We start from the raw sequence: 20,958 nt of genomic DNA on the forward strand, positions 1-20,958 counted from the left end.
AGCCATTTGATTAGATGTTCAGGAGTCTTATGGCTTGGGGGTAGAAGCTGTTTAGAAGCCTCTTGGACCTAGACTTGGCACTCCGGTACCGACCGCTTGCCGTGTGGTAGCAGAGAGAACAGTCTATGACTAGGGTGGCTGGAGTCTTTGACCATTTTTAGGGCCTTCCTCTGACACCACCTGGTATAGAGGTCCTGAATGGCAGGAAGCTAGGCCCCAGTGATGTACTGGGCCGTTCACACTACCCTCTGTAGTGCCATGCGGTCGGAGGCCGAGCAGTTGCCATACCAGGCAGTGATGCAACCAGTCAGGATGCTCTCGATGGTGCAGCTGTAGAACCTTTTAAGGATCTGAGGACCCATGCCAAATCTTTTCATTTGATTGACCCCGTTTTGGTCTTTATGAAGAGAACTGTGGCACTACTAGAGACACTTTACAGATCAGAAATATGCTCATCCTAGATCCGATCAGCTCATATGTCCTTGAGGAAATGTGAAGGAATCCCAGGCAGGCAGCTCTGATCCAGACGTCTGCAAGCCTATTACATCCTGGTCCTCCCCCAGGTTCCAGGCTGGATCAGGTCAGTATGCTGTGATCTGGAACCAATAGGTTATAAATGTAATCCAAGCCCTCTGTTCCTGGCCATGCAATTAAATAGACCTAAGTGAGAACAACACACAGACACACTGACAAAGTTCCAATAGCAAATGTGATAGAATGCCAAAGTTAAATATGAGTAGGACTAGAACTGTAATACAGAAAGGCTGGACGGTCCATCAGTATATGAGAGAAATCCCCTAAAGCGTGAGGCTGGGGGGTCTGGGAGCCAGCTAATCTGTGTAAATCACAGTGCTTACCAGCTGGGAGAGAGCTGGCCTGGCCTAGGTTAGACCACTGCTACATTAGCTGGGTTAGCACTGTTGGCTCAGACTGTCTGAGCAGGATCATATTATGTGTGGTAGTATTATTGTGTGCGGGCAGGACTAGCCCCATATGTCCCTGCCCTCAGAATAACCCCCTGGCCTAGTTGCCCTTTCACCCACTTCTCACTTGATCTATCTATACTGCAGGGTTCCCCAACTGGCTGCCCGCAGTGATTTATTTTTACGGCACTATTTTTTAAATAACGTTTTTATTTTTTATTGTTGGACATAAGACAGTAAAAACACCAGCAAATCAGCTCTAAGTGATTTGTAATTATGGAAATCTGTTCCAAAGTATTATTTTCCAAAGTATTCCCATGCATATTAGAGAGATGGTTTGAAATGATTGTTTTAGTCAATATGTTTGGGCTTCTTGTGGTCAATCTGCAGTCTACAAATTATTTGTAATTATGTTCCAGCCCCCTGACCATCTGCTCAAGGAAAAAATTGTCCAGAGGCTGAATCTAGTTGGTGATCCCTGCTCTATTGATTCATTTTTTGTGGTAAATGAGAGAATGAGGCAAAAGGTGGACATTTTTATCCTATATAGGGTTGCAAAGCTACCGGTAATTTACCAAATTTACTGGAATCTTCTGTAATTTTGGTAATTAACAGACCATGGTAATAACTATGGTAACTTTGGTATTTTATACTTGAATAACTTAAGTTATTCATAGTATTTCTTTTTTTATATCTGTGTCTATATTGTTTCTAGCGGATAGACCATATGGTTCAAGAGAAAATAGCCTTATTGAAAAAAGCATCTAATCAACAATGGAATTATCTTCAATGAAGTCTGCAACTCTTCCAACTATTGACTGTGTTCACAACTGCCACCAGTTTTGTGCCAAAACATAGTAAAATAAATTAAAAAGTACATAAGAAAATGTTAAGGATATTTCATGCTGAAACCCTCATTTGGTACTCACTAAGTTGGTTTTTACTTAGGATAATGTTTCACAGCTTTGTCATTCTATTTATTATTTTCAAATCATATTTTAGTATTTTATATATTTTACATGTGATAAGGCCACACAGAGGGCCAGAGAAAATCAGACACCTGTGATAATTTGAGGTAATCAAAAAGGCCACTAGAGGTCATCTGATAAAATAAAAACTTGAAAGTTACCAAAAGTCTGGTAGTTTACAGGTAAACTTTGAAAGTTTCTACTAATATACCCTCCCTTTGTAATCCTACAACGTGAGTCCTATGTACTGTGTATCCTTACATTCATGTATAAAACAGCAACATACATGTTGCCTTCCCTGTGGCTCAGTTGGTAGAGCATGGTGTGACCAACGCCAGGGTTGTGGGTTCGATTCCCACGGGGGCCAGTACAAAAAAAAATGCATGAAATGAAATGTATGCATTCACTACTGTAAGTCGCTCTGGATAAGAGTGTCTGCTAAATGACTAAAATGTAAAATGAATGTTTGTCATAGACTTACTTTGGCACAATAAAATAAAAGCTATAGGTTGTCGACCTGCTGTATATTAAAAAAAATATATACAGTCGAAGTCGGAAGTTTACATACACTTAGGTTGGAGTCATTAACTTGTTTTTCAACCACTCCAAACTTCTTGTTAACAAACTATAGTTTTGGCAAGTCTGTTAGGATATCTACTTTGTGCATGACACAAGTCATTTTTCCAACAATTGTTTACAGACAGATTATTTCACTTATTGTTCACTGTATCACAATTGCGGTGGGTCAGAAGTTTACATACACTAAGTTGACTGTCCCTTTAAACAGCTTGGAAAATTCCAGAAAATGATGTCATGGCTTTAGAAGCTTCTGATAGGCTAATTGACATAATTTGAGTCAATTGGAGATGTACCTGTGGATGTATTTCAAGGCCTACCTTCAAACTCAGTGCCTCTTTGCTTGACATCATGGGAAAAATCGAAAGAAATCAGCCAAGACCTCCACAAAGTCTGGTTCATCCTTGGGAGCAATTTCCAAACGCCTGAAGGTACCACGTTCACCTGTACAAACAATAGTACGCAAGTATAAACACCATGGGACCACGCAGCCGTCATACCTCTCAGGAAGGAGACGCATTATGTCTCCTAGAGATGAACATACTTTGGTGCGAAAAAGTGCAAATCAATCCCAGAACAACAGCAAAGGACCTTGTGAAGATGCTGGAGGAAACAGGTACAAAAGTATCTATATCCACATTAAACAAGTCCTATATCGACATAACCTGACAGGCCGCTGAACAAGGAAGAAGCCACTGTTCCAAAACCTCCATTAAAAAAAGCCAGACTAAGGTTTGCAACTGCACATGGGGACAAAGATCGTACTTTTTGGAGAAATGTCCTCTGGTCTGATGAAACAAGAATAGAACTGTTTGGCCATAATGACCATCGTTATGTTTGGAGGAAAAAGGGGGATGCTTGCAAGCCGAAGAACACCATCCCAACTATGAAGCACGGGTGGCAGCATCATGTTGTGGGGGTGCTTTGCTGCAGGAGGGACTGGTGCACTTCACAAAATAGATGGCATCATGAGGAAGGAAATGTATGTGGATATATTGAAGCAATATCTCAAGACATCAGTCAGGAAGTTAAAGCTTGGTCGCAAATTGGTCTTCCAAATGAACAGTGACCCCAAGCATACTTCCAAAGTTGTGGCAAAATGGCTTAAGGACAACAAAGTCAAGGTATTGGAGTGGCCATCACAAAGCCCTGACCTCAATCCTATAGAAAATTTGTGGGCAGAACTGAAAAAGCGTGTGGGAGCAATGAGGCCGACAATCCTGACTCAGTTACACCAGGTCTGTCAGGAGGAATGGGCCAAAATTCACCCAACTTATTGTGGGAAGCTTGTGGAAGGCTACCTGAAACATTTGACCCAAGTTAAACAATTTAAAGGCAATGCTACCAAATACTAATTGAGTGTATGTAAACTTCTGACCCACTGGGAATGTAATGAAATAAATAAAAGCTGAAATAAATCAATCATTCTCTCTACTAATTTTCTGACATTTCACATTTTTAAACTAAAGTGGTGATCCTAACTGACCTAAGACAGGGAATTTTTACTCAGATTAAATGTCAGGAATTGTTAAACTAAGTTTAAATGTATTTGGCTAAGGTGTATGTAAACTTTGACTTCAACTGTATTTTGTATTTTACCCTCTTTCTCCCCAATTTCATGATATCCAATTACAATCTTGTCTCAACGCTGCAACTCCCCAATGGGCTCGGGAGAGGCGTCGAGTCATTCGTCCTCCAAAACATGCCATGCCAAACCGTACTTAACACCCGCTCGCTTAACCTGGAAGCCAGCTGCACCAATGTGTCGGAGGAAACACCGTTCAACTGACGAACGAAGTCAGTCTGCAGACACCCGGGCCCGCCACAAGGAGTCGCTAGAGCACAATGAGCCAAGTAAAGCCCCCCTGCCAAACCCTCCCTTAACCCGGATTACGCTAGGCCAATTGTGAGCCACCATATGGGACTCCCGGTCACAGCCAATTGTGACACAGCCTGGGATTATACCCGGGTCTGTAGTGACACCTTAGACCACTGCGCCACTCGGGAGGCCCAACCTGCTGTATTTTCTGAATCACTGCCACTAGGCATTAGAAACAACCTGCTGTATATTCTGACAGCTGAATCACTGCCACTAGGCATTAGAAACATCACAAGGATTTCAAGGATGTTTACTCAGCTTTCTGACCAGACGCATTCCTTTCAACGGTTTAAAATTAAAAATACGACAGCTATTTTTACCGTGTTCCTAAGCTACACACACTGGTTCTCTCCAAGTCACTCTTTCCCACAAACAAAGGCTGCCTCTGGGGCAGTGTGTTGTTTTGCTCAAGATATGAGAACCAACCGAGGTACGGCAGCCCCACTGTCTCTCCCTACAAAGACCAGGGGAATGGTGGCCTGGCCGGCCAGGCTGCTGAACAAGACCAGGAGGATAATGACTCCACAAGATGGATCCGGTATATCATGAACACTAGCTATTTGGAGCAGCTCTAACTTTACAACTTCCTGTGTGACAAGTTAAATGTAAATTTCAGAGCAGTATCTTTATGCACAACAGCGTCTGCTAAATCAGTTATTCAAACAGGTTTGACTTCTAAACTACATCTCCCTGAGTTTTTGCCAAAGATGCAGTATATATGGACTCAAATGTAAATTAATTCTGGCTTGGTAGCTAGAAATATCCTTTCAAATAGCTCTTTGTTGACTGTTGCTTGGTGCTTTCGTCCTCCATCAGCACCGGCCTGTACCCTACCTGCCCTAAGCTCTCTCCTGGCCTCTTACACTAAGTCTGAATTTGTCCTGCTGGGACGCGCTTAAACCACATGACCAAGTCCTAAAGCAATGGGACTCCCTAAATCTTCCTCAGATTATTACCAATCCCACAAGGTATGACTCCAAAACACCCGGAAAAGGCTACTCTCCTCGATGTTATCCTCACAAATAATCCTGATAGGTATCAGTCTGGTGTTTTCTGTAATGACCTTAGTGATCACTGTTTTACAGCCTGTGTTCGTAATGGGTGCTCAACCGGTCCTGATTTATCATAGACGCTTGATAAAAAAACTTGAATGAGCAAGCCTTCCTTTATGAAGTCGCCTCTGTAAAATGGTATAGAATCAGCTTGATCCCCTCTGTCGAAGACACTTGGACCTTCTTTTTTGATATTTTCAGTGGTATTGTTAACAAACACGCCCCCATAAAGAACATGAGAATTAAAAACAGGTTCAGCCCCTGGTTCGACCGTGATCTTGAGTTTCTTCACCTCAAGAATTCCATTTGGCGAAAGGCTCGGCACATGCATACTCAGGACGACTGGCTATCGTTCAGGCAAGTAAGTGCACTCAGGCTATCCACAAGGCCAAAGTTAGTTCCTTTAAGGAGCAGTTCTCTCTCTGTGGGTCTAACCCCAAGAAGTTCTGGAAAACAGTTAAAGACCTGGAGAATAAACCCTCCTCACAGCTGCCCATGTTCCTTAATGTTGATGATGTGGTTGTTACTGACAAGAAGCACATGGCTGAGCTCTTTAAATCACCACTTCATTAAGTCAGGATTCCTATTTGACTCAGCCATGCCTCCTTGCCCGTCCAACATTTCCTCATCTCCCACCCCTTCTAATGTGACTATCCCCGATGCGTCTCCCTCTTTTCCCCCTGCAGGCAGTCACTGAGTCCATGGTGCTAAAGGAGCTCCTTAAACTTGACCCCAAAAAATGGTTTAGACCCTTTCTTCTTTAAGGTTGCTGCCCCCATCATCGCTAAGCCCATGTCTCTCCTCTCTGGGGAGGTTCCCATTGCTTGGAAGCCAGCCACAGTTCATCCAATATTTAAAGGGGGAGATGAAGCTGATCCTAACTGTTATAGGCCAATTTCTATTTTGCCCTGTTTATCAAAAGTGATGGAAAAACTTGTCAATAATCAACTAACTGGCTTTCTTGATGTCTATAGTATTCTCTCTGTTATGCAATCTGGTTTCCGCTAAGATTACGGATGTGTCACTGCAACCTTAAAGGTCCTCAATGATGTCACCATTGCCCTTGGTTCTAAGCAATATTGTGCTGATTTTTTGATACGGTAGACCATTCCATTCTTGTGGGCCGGCTATGGAGTATTGGTGTCTCTGAGGGGTCGTTGGCCTGGTTCGCTAACTACCTCTCTCAAAGAGTGCAGTGTATAAAGTCAGAAAATCTGCTGTCTCAGCCACTGCCTGTCACCAAGTGAGTACCCCAAGGCTCGGTCCTAGGCTCCACACTCTTCTTAATTTACATCAACAACATAGCTCAGGCAGTAGGAAGCTCTCTCATCCATATATATGCAGATGATAGTCTTATACTCAGCTGGCCCCTTCCCGGATTTTGTGTTAAATGCTCTACAACAAAGATATTAGTGTCCAACAAGCTTTCTCTACCCTTAACTTTGTTCTGAACACCTCCAAAACAAAAGGTCATGTGGTTTGGTAAGAAGAATGCCCATCTTCCCAAAGGTGTGATTACTACCTCTGCGAGTTTAGAGCTTGAGGTAGTCACCTCATACAAGTACTTGGGAGTATGGCGAGACGGTGCACTGTCCTTCTCTCAGCACATATCAAAGCTGCAGGCTAAAGTTACATCTAGACTTGGTTTCTTCTATCGTAATCGCTCGTCTTTCACCCCAGCTGCGAAACTAACCCTGATTCAGATGACCATCCTACCCATGCTAGATTACGGAGACATAATTTATAGATCGGCAGGTAAGGGTGCTCTCGAGCGGATAGATGTTCTTTACCATTCGACCATCAGATTTGCCACCAATGCTCCTTATAGTGCACATCACTGCACTCTATACTCCTCTGTAAAGTGGTCATCTCTATATACACTGCTCAAAAAAATAAAGGGAACACTAAAATAACACATCCTAGATCTGAATGAATGAAATAATCTTATTAAATACTTTTTTCTTTACATAGTTGAATGTGCTGACAACAAAAATCACACAAAAATAAATCAATGGAAATCCAATTTATCAACCTATGGAGGTCTGGATTTGGAGTCACACTCAAATTAAAGTGGAAAACCACACTACAGGCTGATCCAACTTTGATGTAATGTCCTTAAAACAAGTCAAAATGAAGCTCAGTAGTGTGTGTGGCCTCCACGTGCCTGTATGACCTCCCTACAATGCCTGGGAATGCTCCTGATGAGGTGGCAGATGGTCTCCTGAGGGATCTCCTCCCAGACCTGGACTAAAGCATCCGCCAACTCCTGGACAGTCTGTGGTGCAACGTGGCGTTGGTGATGGAGCGAGACATGATGTCCCAGATGTGCTCAATTGGATTCAGGTCTGGGGAACGGGCGGGCCAGTCCATAGCATCAATGCCTTCCTCTTGCAGGAACTGCTGACATACTCCAGCCACATGAGGTCTAGCATTGTCTTGCATTAGGAGGAACCCAGGGCCAACCGCACCAGCATATGGTCTCACAAGGGGTCTGAGGATCTCATCTCGGTACCTAATGGCAGTCACATGGAGGGCTGTGCGGCCCCCCAAAGAAATGCCACCCCACACCATGACTGACCCACCGCCAAACCAGTCATGCTGGATGATGTTGCAGGCAGCAGAACGTTCTCCACGGCGTCTCCAGACTGTCACGTCTGTCACATGTGCTCAGTGTGAACCTGCTTTCATCTGTGAAGAGCACAGGGCGCCAGTGGCGAATTTGCCAATCTTGGTGTTCTCTGGCAAATGCCAAACGTCCTGCACGGTGTTGGGCTGTAAGCACAACCCCCACCTGTGGATGTCGGGCCCTCATACCACCCTCATGGAGTCTGTTTCTGACCGTTTGAGCAGACACATGCACATTTGTGGCCTGCTGGAGGTCATTTTGCAGGGCTCTGGCAGTGCTCCTCCTGCTCCTCCTTGCACAAAGGCAGAGGTAGCGGTCCTGCTGCTGGGTTGTTGCCCTCCTACGGCCTCCTCCACGTCTCCTGATGTACTGGCCCGTCTCCTGGTAGCGCCTCCATGCTCTGGACACTACGCTGACAGACACAGCAAACCTTCTTGCCACAGCTCGCATTGATGTGCCATCCTGGATGAGCTGCACTACCTGAGCCACTTGTGTGGGTTGTAGACTCAGTCTCATGCTACCACTAGAGTGAAAGCACCGCCAGCATTTAAAAGTTACCAAAACATCAGCCAGGAAGGATAGGAACTGAGAAGTGGTCTATGGTCACCACCTGCAGAACCACTCCTTTATTGGGGGTGTCTTGCTAATTGCCTATAATTTCCACCTGTTGTCTATTCCATTTGCACCACAGCATGTGAAATGTATTGTCAATCAGTGTTGCTTCCTAAGTGGACAGTTTGATTTCACAGAAGTGTGATTGACTTGAGGTTACATTGTGTTGTTTAAGTGTTCCCTTTATTTTTTTGAGCAGTATACCTGTCGCAAGACCCACTGGTTGATGCCTATTTATAAAACTCTTTAGGCCTCACTCCCCCGTCTGAGATATCTACTGCAGCCCTCATCCTCCACATACAACATCCGTTCTGACAGTCACATTCTGTTAAAGGTCACCAAAGCACACATCCCTGGGTCGCTCCTCTTTTCAGTTGGCTGCAGGTAGCGAATGGAACGAGCTGCAACCAACACTCAAACTGGACAGTTTTATCTCAATCTCTTCATTCAAATACTCAATCATGGACACTCCTATTGACATTTGTGGCTGCTATGTATGATGTATTGTTGTCTCTACCTTCTTGCCCTTTGTGCTGTTGTCTGTGCCAAATAAATGTTTGTACCATATTTTGTGCTGCTACCATGTTGTTGTCATGTTGTGTTGCTGCCTTGCTATGTTGTCTTAGGTCTCTATGTAGTGTTGTCTCTTGTGATGTGTGTTTTGTCCAATATTTATCATGTATTTATTTTTAATCCCAGACCCCCGTCCCCGCAGGAGGCCTTTTGCCAGGCCGTCATAGTAAATAAGAATTTGTTCTTAACTGACTTGCCTAGTTAAATAAAATAAAAATAGGTGTCTAGTGTTTCATTCTCAGTGCCATTAGTGCCCATGGGACGCGAAAGCTCTTACCTGTCACAGAGGTGGTTGACAGCTCCGTAGGAGTCACAGCCACAGGGTAAGCAGCCAGTGGTGCCATTGGTGAAGTGTCCTTCCTCACAGTCCTCACACAGCAGCCCAGTGTACCCTGACATGCAGACACACTGACCTGTCTTCTTGTCACAGTCATCCACGTCTAGAGCCCCCTCACTGCTGCAGTTACACAGAGACTCTGCAGGGACAGACAGCAAGAAAGAGGGGGAGACTGTTATAATACACCACCACTAGGATATTCTGTAAATACACACACACAATGAGAGGTGCCAGACATCTGCCAGACATCTGCATGACCGTGTAGACTCTGCTGAGTGGGCATGTATTATTTATTTGAGCTCAGGCATGATGAGCATGGAGTCTGAATGTTTCTCTCCCGTCTGTTTCTAAGAGAGAGACGGAGGGTAAGGAGGAGGATGCAGAGAATGAGGAGGTAGGATACAGACTGCTGCTGTTGGTGTATGAGATTACAACAGTCATGACATGCAGAGGAAATACCAGGCTGCCATTGGTGTTGTGTTGAGCACATGTGGGCTGTTCTTACAGGAGAGGAGACAGGTTGCTGTTAACTCACACAGCCTAATTTACAGGAATGATGTGTGAAGCAGGCAGGGCTGCTGCAATCTGACACTGTAAACCATTATACAATACTGTACATTGAAAGCTGAGAACAAAACAGAGGACTGTGCAATTATGTTAATTGTTGAATGTGTCATATTATACACATGACTAGAGAAAATGAACAGTTGGACATTGATAGTGTGTTGACTAGGTTGCTTGTCCTTGCAAGGTCCATGTATGAGATTGAAACTGAGAACGATGGGTTTGAAATAAAGTGTGTCCTATGATCCAACAGGATACTGTTTTACAAGCGGCACGGTTGGTGGTGCCACTGGCTCGAAGCACCAAAAGATGAAATTAGCTGAAGTCTTGAGCGGCCGCCGCGCATGGTTGACCAATGAGCAGAGTTCATCTTGACAACCAATCAAACAATGTTTTAATGACATAATTCGAGCTGACAAAAACCGGGACCGCTGGTCTCTACACACGGTAGGCGGATTTTCTCGCGGTTCAATCACAGTTTACCGCTGAACATCTGTAAACACCTTTCAACTTTCAGAACACTGTACTCTATTGTTGTGCCATCTTCTCAGACATCGGCTTGGCCATTCGAGAGGACTTAATGTCATTTTCTGAAACAGTCGCCTCCTCCTCAGATTAGCCCTCTCCATCTCTGGCCACTGTTCCTGCTTTATGTAACAGGAAAAGGGCACGGTTATGCAAGCATGGAGAGCACTGTCAGCTTTCCATTTGATCACTGAAGTCATCTTCCCTGCACAACTGTCAGCCAAGATCACCCCCCAGACTCAGGGAGCTGCACGGCCCAAGATCTCACAATCTCTCACACACACACACACACACACACACACACACACTTATAACCATGTTACACACAAATAAATAGCACTGAGCTACTGTAGGATCCATCACATCAAGTTACTCGTCACTTCCTATCTGGGCACAAAGCACAGAGGAAGAGAAGTTAACCTTGGAACCAAATGATGCAATAATAAGTACAGGTACAAACCACATAGTATAAGAATGGAGGATCAAAAACCCATGCATTGTGTGTGCAGAGGAAATGTGCACATGACTGATGTCTGTGTTAAATTTCAAAGCAGCAGAAAATTGGTTTGAGGGGAAATGTAAGCACAGTGAAAAAAGGAGATGAGGAAATGTCCATCTTCCTCATAGTAATTAGTTCCAGCAAAGTGAAGCAATGTGGCGGCATGGTTCAAGTGAACAACCTGCTGCTGTAAAATGACCTCTGTCTGAAGTTACACACCCTCCTATGACAGTGTTTATGCTACTAACAAAAAACACGGGAGGGTGGTACCACCTCTCCAACTGTAGGCTACTGTGCTTTAAACTCCAGAACATGCAGAAGCATAGAAGTGATATTTTATCACCATGATTTGCATTGAATGATTGGGAGGGGTAAAAAGAAAGACATTATATGTCAACACACTAACACAGTGACACACCAGAAATGTGTTCCATCAGGCAGATAATTTGTGTCAGTGAGGTGAGGCATTAACCCAGGATGATGATGTTGTTATCAGAGTGACCTTTACCCGAGAACAACGGAGCCTCGACAAGGTTGTAGTATCGCTGACTAGCTAACTACCCCCAAATCGGACTGGTGGCTGCGCATAATTTCATGGTCCCCTGATACTCACCTGGGAGGCCATTTTAAACAGTGACAGACAAATAGCTGTTTCACAAGTGTTGCCCACCCCAACCTCCACAGAGGCTCTGTCGGGACGTTTTATCATCTGCGATGCATACGAATAGCGGAGCAGCGGAGGTGAGAGACAAGCCGCTGAGCATATAGCAGTGCTGGCTCATTCATGTCTTGGTCTGGTCGTTTTGATTGGATGCGGAGTAGCACATTCCCCTATCCCTCTTCCGTGGTCTAAGGATGTTGAATAGACACAAAGGGATCAAACGGACATGTGTTATTGTCTGCTTGTATGAAAAATACAATCTCATGGTTTTATGCGGACATGGAGAAGTCTGGGAATGCATAACTAAAAACATGGCTTAAATGCCGTCCCAATCACTATAATATCTGACACACTTGTCACACAGCCTACCTCAGAATAAGGGCCCCATCTCTGTGAGCGCAAAACGTAGCCTATAGCCTATTCATATTGCGCAATTGGTAAATATTGAACCGGTATGTTGTAATTAATATGGATCATTCGGTTATTTGATCATTTTACAAGGAGACTGCCGTCCATGGTTTGAGGTCCGTGATCTATTGTTTCTACAAGCTGTCAGTTTCTTAGCCCGCCTGTGCTCTGCGTCAAAAGCCATAATACCGACATTGTTTTGACTGTGCGTTTGGCCACATATGAATTAAGTTTCTGCATCAAAAGGGCAATTTCTGCAAACCTAGGTGAATGTGTGAGGTGATTAATTAAAGTCCAGAGACTCAATCCGTTCATATATCAGTCTATTTATAATTACGTGTAACCAGGTGTGGCAGTCTAAGGATATTCTGTACAATACACAAGATAAAATGACAATTGCATGCTCCTTAGAACATTATATATTTTATTATCACACCCAAGAGCAAACACAGGCTACTCACCTTGACCATTCTCGGAGGAGGGAATCGATGCATCGATGTTATCTGAAGACCATGCATCATTAGTCGTCCGCTGAGAAACCATGGAGACCATGTTGGTTTTTTCTGGAGGAAAAACTGATGCTTGCCCATCAGTAGATATTTTGCTTGAATTTGATGTTCTGGAGCTCAAAAACGTATTTTTTTTTCTAGTGTTGAAAAGCATTTCTGTGCTTGGCCTTGGGGTTGTAGGGTCAGTTGTTGGTGGCTGAACGGTGGTTGCAGTTGGCGAGACAGGAGTCGTGGAGACCCGTATCGTTTTGCTGGCCACTCCGGTGAAACCAATAGTAGGGGACGGCGTGAGCCCAGTTAGTTGGCCGAGCACAAACCTGCCCTCAGGTAAACGATTAGGCAAGGTTGTGTAGAGCGGTTCCAAGCTCTCGGAGGCTGAGCGAGGCTTCCTGGAGATAGGCGAAGCATCGTAGGAGTTGACGCGAGGTGCAGCATCAGAACATCCAATATACAAAATAAATAGCAAAGCCGGGGATATGTACATCATTAAGGTCGTTAACCTCATATTAAATTTCAGCTCTCCATGTAAAGCCCTACCTAGTAAGGGTCTGTCTCAGACCTTTCCCTGAATGGACTAGCTCGCGTACTCCACCATTGACGTTCTCAGTGATTGTGAACCGAACTACCCGCAGTTTCTTGGCTTCACTTTCCGTTCAGCCGAGCACAGCGCAATGAAACGCTCTAAATTGTTACACTCTTCAGCCAATGAGGACATTGATGGGAGGTCACGTGGTATGTTAAGGTGCGTTTGTTTTCCTTTCGTAAAGGCATTTGATTGGTTCAATGCGTAGCCTCATCTGAGCGAGTACACGTTGAGTGCATTGAGAAGTCTGTTTTACTTTTCCTTATTAGTCCAAAGATCACATCATTGGATACATTTAAACAAATAATAATATTACATTGTAAGATTACATTACTTTATGTTCCTAGGCTGCGAGCCTACATCAATTCGATTCTGGGACATTCGGCCTAGGCCAGGCTACTCAATAAATAACATATGCCCCTCTTTAACGATTTCCACATATAAGCAACAACATGTTTAAAAAGTGAGTGTAGGCCAAAAAAAGGTACATTTAAGCCCCATTCTACCGACTAGGGTCCCCATAGGGGATCTTTTTTTAAATCATAACCCAAATGCTTTTTTTTTTATTCTTCTGATTTTTAATGACTTTGTCAACCAACTTGATCTAAATCATTATTTAATGTTTCTGTACTTTAAAAAAAATATAATCCTCTGGGGTAATTTTGACCCCAGCCCAAAACTAGTTTGATAGATATTACCTTTATTTGAATTTAGGTTTCACTGGAGACAAAATAACAAGTTATCCATACCACCAGAGGGTGGAGGGGGACCTGTATCAGTTATTTTGACCAGATAGACAGATAATCTGTAGAGATATAGGTCTCCATGTACTTGCCTACGATTGTACTTTTCTATACAACATCGTATGGCTGTGTACAAAACCAAAAACAACCTTTTTGTGCCTTCTGGTTTCTCTGGAGACATACTATTAAGTTATACATATCCTCAGAGGGTGGAGGGGGACCTGTTGCAGTGATCTTGGCCTTATAGACAGATCACCTGCAGATATAGAGAACCTAATGTACTTGCCTATGGTTATAACTATGTATGAATGTGTACAAAATCTAAAATTACCGTAGATATATGCTTAGTTACAGTCAAAACAGCTCATAGAAGTCTGTCTGTGGTATGAATACTAGGTAGAACTGTAATACAGAAACCAGCTACCCTCTGAATGTGTACATAGTGCTGTATTGGTGTGTATTAGCAGTGCTGGCTCATACAATATTGTCCAACATTCTATATGTGCAACTTGTGATATTTTGGTTGCTATACCATGTCCCCCTGTGGCTCAGTTGGTAGAGCATGGTGTTTGCAATGCCAGGGTTGTAGGTTCGATTCCCACGGGGGGCCAGTACAGAGGAAAAAAAAAAATGTATGAAATGTATGCATTCAATACTGTAAGTCGCTCTGGATAAGAGCGTCTGCTAAATGACTAAAATGTAAAAAAATAAAATAAAAAAAAGTAAAATGTTTGAACTGACTTCGAGGATTTGTGCATGCTTTTAGAAGCATCCTGCCATAGGCCCTACCACATTGTTTCACTTCCAGTGACGCTAATGCTGGCTGTGGTGTAAGTAAATGATGAAAGCGCAGACATATTTTTTTGTCATTGGCTCTCAGAATAAATGGATGAATCACTTTTTGTCAATAAAATTAAGTATATGTCACATTTTGGTGTACTTCGCCTTTAAATGGAAGTCATTTTTGCCACATAAATATGACAAAATTAATATTTACTTATAAATTTGAAGAACTAAATGATACTACAATCAAATGATGGCAAATCAGCGTTTTAGTACTAATCTGGATTGTACTTTGGAAAAACGCTGCACATTATATAAGGGAAACATTTATATGTTCATTTGACAGAATATGCAAATTGCTTAAATTTTTCTTAAATAATAGTCTGTTTTGAATATATACTTTTTCAGATAACATTATTTACATTTCTAATGATGTTTTGATAATAGTTAAGTTTATATAGTTGCTTTTCCCAATCATTTCTTATTGGGGTCAACATGACCCCAATTGGTAATACATTCATGTAAAATATGTTGGTAGTAGGCTATTATGAGGGTTAAATGAAACAAATATGATTGTGATATTAATTAGGCCTAGGCAGGATATGTGCGCTCAGTAGCCTAATCACCCATTGTTTCTATAGTGTGCGAGCGCCGCTGTGCGGCTACAGTCCTTAACACCTGTCGTCAGCAGTATTTACATTGATCAGGAGTGACATGAGCTGCACAACATGATACCAGAGGCTAGTTATGAAGCCAAGAGCTACAGAACTGTTACATCCAATAATTACTCATTTGACTATGATTTGACAAGACTTAAAGAGCTCACAATATGCACTGTCCGGGTCCGGAGGATATAAAACCAAATTCTAAGGCCTATAGTATGTATGTGCGTATCCTACACAGCAGATGGCAGCACAACGCAAACTGTTCAGTAAATCTGCCTGACGGAACCGAACATGCACAGTAGTAGAAACATTAGCGAACAGCTGATACAATGGCGCCACTGGACCTGGATAAATACGCGGAGATTGCCAAGCAGTGTAAATATTTACCTGAAAACGACCTCAAGGTGAGAATCAATGCCTTCGCAATGACAATCATCTCTAGAAATAAGCCTGATGAGCAGCACGCATAGAAGCCTACTTATCAGACATAAGCAACAGCAAAATCAGTATCACTTCTAATCATATCGAAGCATCCTGACCTGAAATCACAGACTGTGATGCCATAGCCTAGAATTATAATTCAACGGATGCTATCATCATGCTTGACGAAATGATTGGTATGAGAGAGTGTCATTTACAGTAGCTTAGTTGTCACTGGTGAATTTCTCTACTATGCCATTCATTCATTAAACGATTGCATGACACATCACATTGAAGTCTCTGAAACTGTTACATTATGCTTCTTATTCTTACCAAGTGTGGGTTTTTCCTCAGAGGTTATGTGATTATGTATGTGACCTATTGCTGGAGGAATCCAATGTCCAGCCTGTGTCCACCCCTGTGACTGTGTGTGGAGATATACATGGACAGGTAGGCTACTTTATTGACCATCACAGCTTTACAGCAACATTGCTAGATATTTGTGTTTGAAGCTGATGGATTATACATTTCTTTCCAGTAGTTATGAAGTTAACTTGGTTGCTTCTTCTTCTTTCAGTTTTATGATCTGTGTGAACTCTTCAGAACTGGAGGACAGGTCCCAGACACAAACTATATTTTCATGGTTGGCTAAAACTCAACTATTCTCCCCTTGTCCACTCCCATTTATCTTCATTGATTTGACTGTTATTGTTTTTTCATGTTGTTTACAACGTCCATCAAGAATCACACCATCATGATTTGGTGTCTGTGTCTCTACAGGGTGACTTTGTTGACCGGGGATATTACAGCTTGGAGACATTCACATACCTGTTGGTGTTAAAAGCCAAATGGCCTGACCGCATCACGCTTTTAAGAGGAAACCACGAAAGCAGACAAATAACCCAAGTATATGGCTTTTATGGTGAGATTTTCATTACTTCACCATATCCAGCCCAACCAAATGTTGCAATAATAGGCTACATTAGTAGTTATCGTTCAATCCAAACCATTGACTCCAGGTGGACTGGTTGTAAATGGGATGTCCCCGGTCTATTATTCTTTTCAGATGAATGCCAAACCAAATATGGAAATGCCAATGCCTGGCGCTACTGTACCAAAGTGTTTGATATGTTAACAGTTGCAGCGGTGAGTACAACTCTATTGCTTTGTAGTTCTGATTTCCTGCAGTCAAATCCCCCATGTCACAAGTTTAGCATATCAAGCCAACATGGAAATGATTACACATGAGTCTTAAGATATTTTCTATCATCACAGTTATTCTAATGCTGTACTTTGGTTGTTTTCTTGTGCCAGCTGATGGATGAGCAGATTCTGTGTGTTCATGGGGGCCTCTCCCCAGACATAAAGACCCTGGACCAGATCAGAACCATTGAGCGTAACCAGGAGATCCCCCACAAGGGAGCATTCTGTGACCTTGTCTGGTCAGACCCGGAGGACGTCGACACCTGGGCCATCAGCCCTAGGGGAGCTGGGTGGCTGTTTGGTGCAAAGGTCACCAATGAGGTAAGATTAGTCTTGTTCACCACTGATTAGAGATGCACACTGCTGTACATACATTGTCAATTTCACACAGCAATATATATGAAATGGGTAAGTCATGTTTATTTTTCACATTCATCTCACTCTCTTTTTTTGTTTATATATCCTTCGATGTGCAGTTTGTTCACATCAACAACTTGACGTTGATCTGTCGGGCACATCAACTAGTCCATGAAGGTTACAAGTTCATGTTTGATGAGAAGCTGGTCACAGTCTGGTCAGCTCCTAACTACTGCTATCGCTGCGGCAACATTGCCTCCATCATGGTCTTCAAAGACGCCAATACAAGGGAGCCCAAGCTGTTCCGGGCGGTGCCCGACTCAGAGAGAGTAATTCCACCCAGAACAACGACACCATATTTCCTGTAAACACTGCACTAACTATCATCATCTTTGGCCGCACTGTTATCAAGCACCACATTTGTAATGCATCACATACAGTGGAGCAACAACAACTCCCGTTGAAGTGACACCACTGATTATGTCATTCATATTTTACCAGTGGAGGCTGCTGAGGGGAGGACGGCTCATAAGAATGGCTGGAATGGAGCCAATGGAATGGTATCAACCACATGGAAACCACATGTGGTTGATACCATTCCATTGGCTCCATTCCAGCCATTCTTATGAGCCGTTCTCCCATCAGCAGCCTCCACTGTATTTTACTGTAGGCTATTGTATGTAACTTATATACAGTACTGTGTGTTTTTGTGTCTGCTGTAGCTCTGTGTGCCAACACGTGTGTTCACACAGAAGTACTCTATTAAGTAATGCCACTACTCTGTTTCAAACGTTTTAGGCGATAGCAGTGTCAATATTTCATGTTTTTATCAAACACATGTTAGATTTAATGAATCATGGTAGATTACAATAAGAACACGTGAAGTGAAACAGGAACACTTATTTTAGCCACTTTACAGAGAGAGGTCACCATTTCAGTTTGACTTCGGTCTATTTGCAGCCTATTAGGAATAAACTGTAGAAGATGTTATTTGTCAGATGTTTGATTTTATTTTTGTAATGTATATTTATTGAATTTCATGTATCGTGTAGATATATATATATATATCACAGTATAAAGCACTCAAATTAGAAATATGTTTAAATGAGAATTTACTCATGCACTTGACTTAGTTATCTTATGTAGTCTTATAATAAAGCTATAAGCCTGATAATTGAGGTGAGAAATTATTATAATGAACATCACTGATCTAAAACATATAGATAGGTTCTTTGATGGAAAATTGTATGTTGGTGCTTTTCTATTTACCAATTTTTATGTTCTGTGTTTGTGCTTTTCTATAAACCAATTTCTGTGTTCATGCAAGTGACTGATTGAACGAATCCTTACAATTAGTGTCTGCAATTTGGCAGTACGCCCAGACCCCTGTTTAGAGAAAGGGACATCTCAGTTTCAAGGTCTCAGCTTAGAGAGAAGAAGCCTCGTGAGGTATTAGTCTGTCACATGCATGAACCAGTATTGGTCAGTCACATGAATGAAGTAAACGTTAATGATTAATTAGTTATGAATAAGCCAAATCATGCAACTATGACTTGTCAGTATATAAAGGAACTAATAGGACTGCCCCGTTAGAGCTCCTGACAGACGTTCACTATGGTGCATCAAGTTTGCTGGAACCTCTCCAGTGAGCTGATAAAAAACAATGATTCATTTAAGATTGACTTTGAGTGTCCCTGTGTAAGAATTCCCACAACAGTTCATATGTCTGTAGATAACCTGATTTAGCAGTAAGCCTAGCTGTGGTTATTTGTGTGAACTGTCTGTGATACAGAATGATGTTATTGCAGGTGTAGCGAAATGCTTGTGTTCCAAGCTCCAACAGAGCAGTAGTATCAAACAGTGCAGTAGTATCTAAAAAAATTCACAACAACACACACAAATGGAATTAAGAAATATATAAATATTAGGTCCAGAAATGTCGGAGTGGCATAGACTAAAATACAGTAGAATAGAATACAGTATATACATATGAGATGAGTAAGCAGCATGTAAACATTATTTAAACATTATTAAAGCGACTAGTGTTCCGTTATTAAAGTGGCCAGTGATTCCAAGTCTATGGATATAGGGCAGCAGCCTCTAAGGTGCATGATTGCGTAACCGGGTGGTAGCCGGCTAGTGACAGTGACTAAGTTCAGTGCAGGATACTGGGTGGAGGCCGGATAGTGATGGCTATTTAACAGTCCGATGGCCTTTAGATAGAAGCTGTTTTTCAGTCTCTCGGTCCCAGCTTTGATGCACCTGTACTGACCTCGCCTTCTGGATGATAGCGGTGTGAACAGGCCATGGCTCGGGGGGTTGTTGTACTTGATGATCTTTTTGGCCTTCCTGTGACAGTGCTGTAGGTGTCCTGGAGGGCAGGTAGTTTGTCCCTGGTGATGCATTGGGCAGAGCGCACCACCCTCTGGAGAGACCTGCGGTTGCGGGCGGTGAAGTTGCCGTACCATATGGTGATACAGCCCAACAGGATGCTCTCAATTGTGCATCTGTAAAAGTTTGTGAGAGTTTTAGGGGCCAAGCCAAATTTATTCAGCCTCCTGAGTTTGAAGAGGCGCTGTTGCACCTTCTTCACCACACTGTCTGTGTTGGTGGACCATTTCAGATCGTCAGTGATGTGTACGCCGAGGAACATGAAGCTTTCTACCTTTTCCTCTGCAGTCCGTCGATGTGGATAGGGGCGTGCTCCCTCTGCTGTTTCCTGAAGTCCACAATCAGCTCCTTTGTTTTGTTGATGTTGAGTGAGAGGTTATTTTCCTGGAACCACTCTCCCTCACCTCCTCCCTGTAGGCTGTCTCGTCATTGTTGGTAATCAGGCCTACTACTGTTGTGTCGTCTGCGAACTTGATGATTGAGTTGGAGGCGTGTGTGGCCACTCAGTCATGGGTGAATAGGGAGTACAGGAGGGGCTGAACACGCACCCTTGTGGGGCTCCTGTGTTGAGGATCAGCGAAGTGGAGGTGTTGTTTCCTACCTTCACCACCTGGTGGGAGGCCCGTCAGGAAGTCCAGGACCCAGTTGCACATGGCAGGGTTCACACCCAGGGCCCCCGAGCTTAATGATGAATTTGGAGGGTACTATGGTGTTGAATGCTGAGCTATAGTCAATGAACAGCATTCTTACATATTGATTCCTCTTTTCAAGATGGGACAGAGCAGTGTGCAGTGTGATGGCAATTGCATCGTCTGTGGATCTATTGGGGTGGTAAGCAGATTGAAGAGGGTCTAGGGTGTCAGGTAAGGTAGAGCCTCTTAAAGCAGTTCATGATGACAGAAGTGAGTACTACTGGGCGACAGTCATTCAGTTCAGTTACCTTTGCTTTCTTGGATACAGGAACAATGGTGGACATCTTGAAGCAAGTGGGGACAGCAGACTAGGATAGGGAGAGATTGAATATGTCCATAAACACTCCAGCCAGCTGGTCTGGGCATGCTCTGAGGATGCGGCTAGGGATGCCGTCTGGGCCGGCAGCCT

The 20,958-nt window shown here is 43.1% G+C and overlaps 2 protein-coding genes across 3 annotated transcripts in view; one reads left to right on the top strand and one right to left on the bottom strand.

Moving 5' to 3' along the window:
* Positions 1–13,382, bottom strand: part of LOC106585447 (multiple epidermal growth factor-like domains protein 9) — a 50,190-nt gene extending 36,808 nt beyond the window's left edge. The window contains exons 1-2 of one of the 2 annotated variants that reach the window (XM_014171657.2): positions 12,665–13,382; positions 9,487–9,685 (exon numbers count right to left, since the gene is read on the bottom strand). In XM_014171657.2, coding sequence (XP_014027132.2) covers positions 9,487–9,685; positions 12,665–13,217 — 752 coding nt within the window. In that variant the 5' untranslated portion in view covers positions 13,218–13,382. The remainder of the gene's footprint in view (positions 1–9,486; positions 9,686–12,664) is intronic. The other variant, XM_014171656.2, reaches the window with a different exon arrangement.
* Positions 13,383–15,543: 2,161 nt separating this feature from the next.
* On the top strand, positions 15,544–19,142 carry LOC106585446 (serine/threonine-protein phosphatase 6 catalytic subunit). Its single transcript, XM_014171655.2, has 7 exons — positions 15,544–15,890; positions 16,261–16,356; positions 16,484–16,549; positions 16,687–16,828; positions 16,973–17,052; positions 17,221–17,430; positions 17,586–19,142. The coding sequence occupies exons 1-7, from the start codon at positions 15,816–15,818 to the stop codon at positions 17,832–17,834; spliced, it is 918 nt and encodes a 305-aa protein (XP_014027130.1). The 5' UTR covers positions 15,544–15,815; the 3' UTR covers positions 17,835–19,142.
* Positions 19,143–20,958: the final 1,816 nt, after the last annotated feature.

Source organism: Salmo salar, chromosome ssa24, assembly GCF_905237065.1.
Source record: "Salmo salar chromosome ssa24, Ssal_v3.1, whole genome shotgun sequence".
NCBI lineage: Eukaryota > Metazoa > Chordata > Actinopteri > Salmoniformes > Salmonidae > Salmo > Salmo salar.

Excerpts from the sequence above, each read along its gene's own strand:
- LOC106585446 (XM_014171655.2), top strand. The coding sequence starts at position 15,816 with ATGGCGCCACTGGACCTGGATAAATACGCGGAGATTGCCAAGCAGTGT. Across the intron at positions 15,891-16,260 it reads TACCTGAAAACGACCTCAAG|AGGTTATGTGATTATGTATG; the intron begins GTGAGAATCAAT and ends GTTTTTCCTCAG. Across the intron at positions 16,550-16,686 it reads ACACAAACTATATTTTCATG|GGTGACTTTGTTGACCGGGG; the intron begins GTTGGCTAAAAC and ends GTGTCTCTACAG.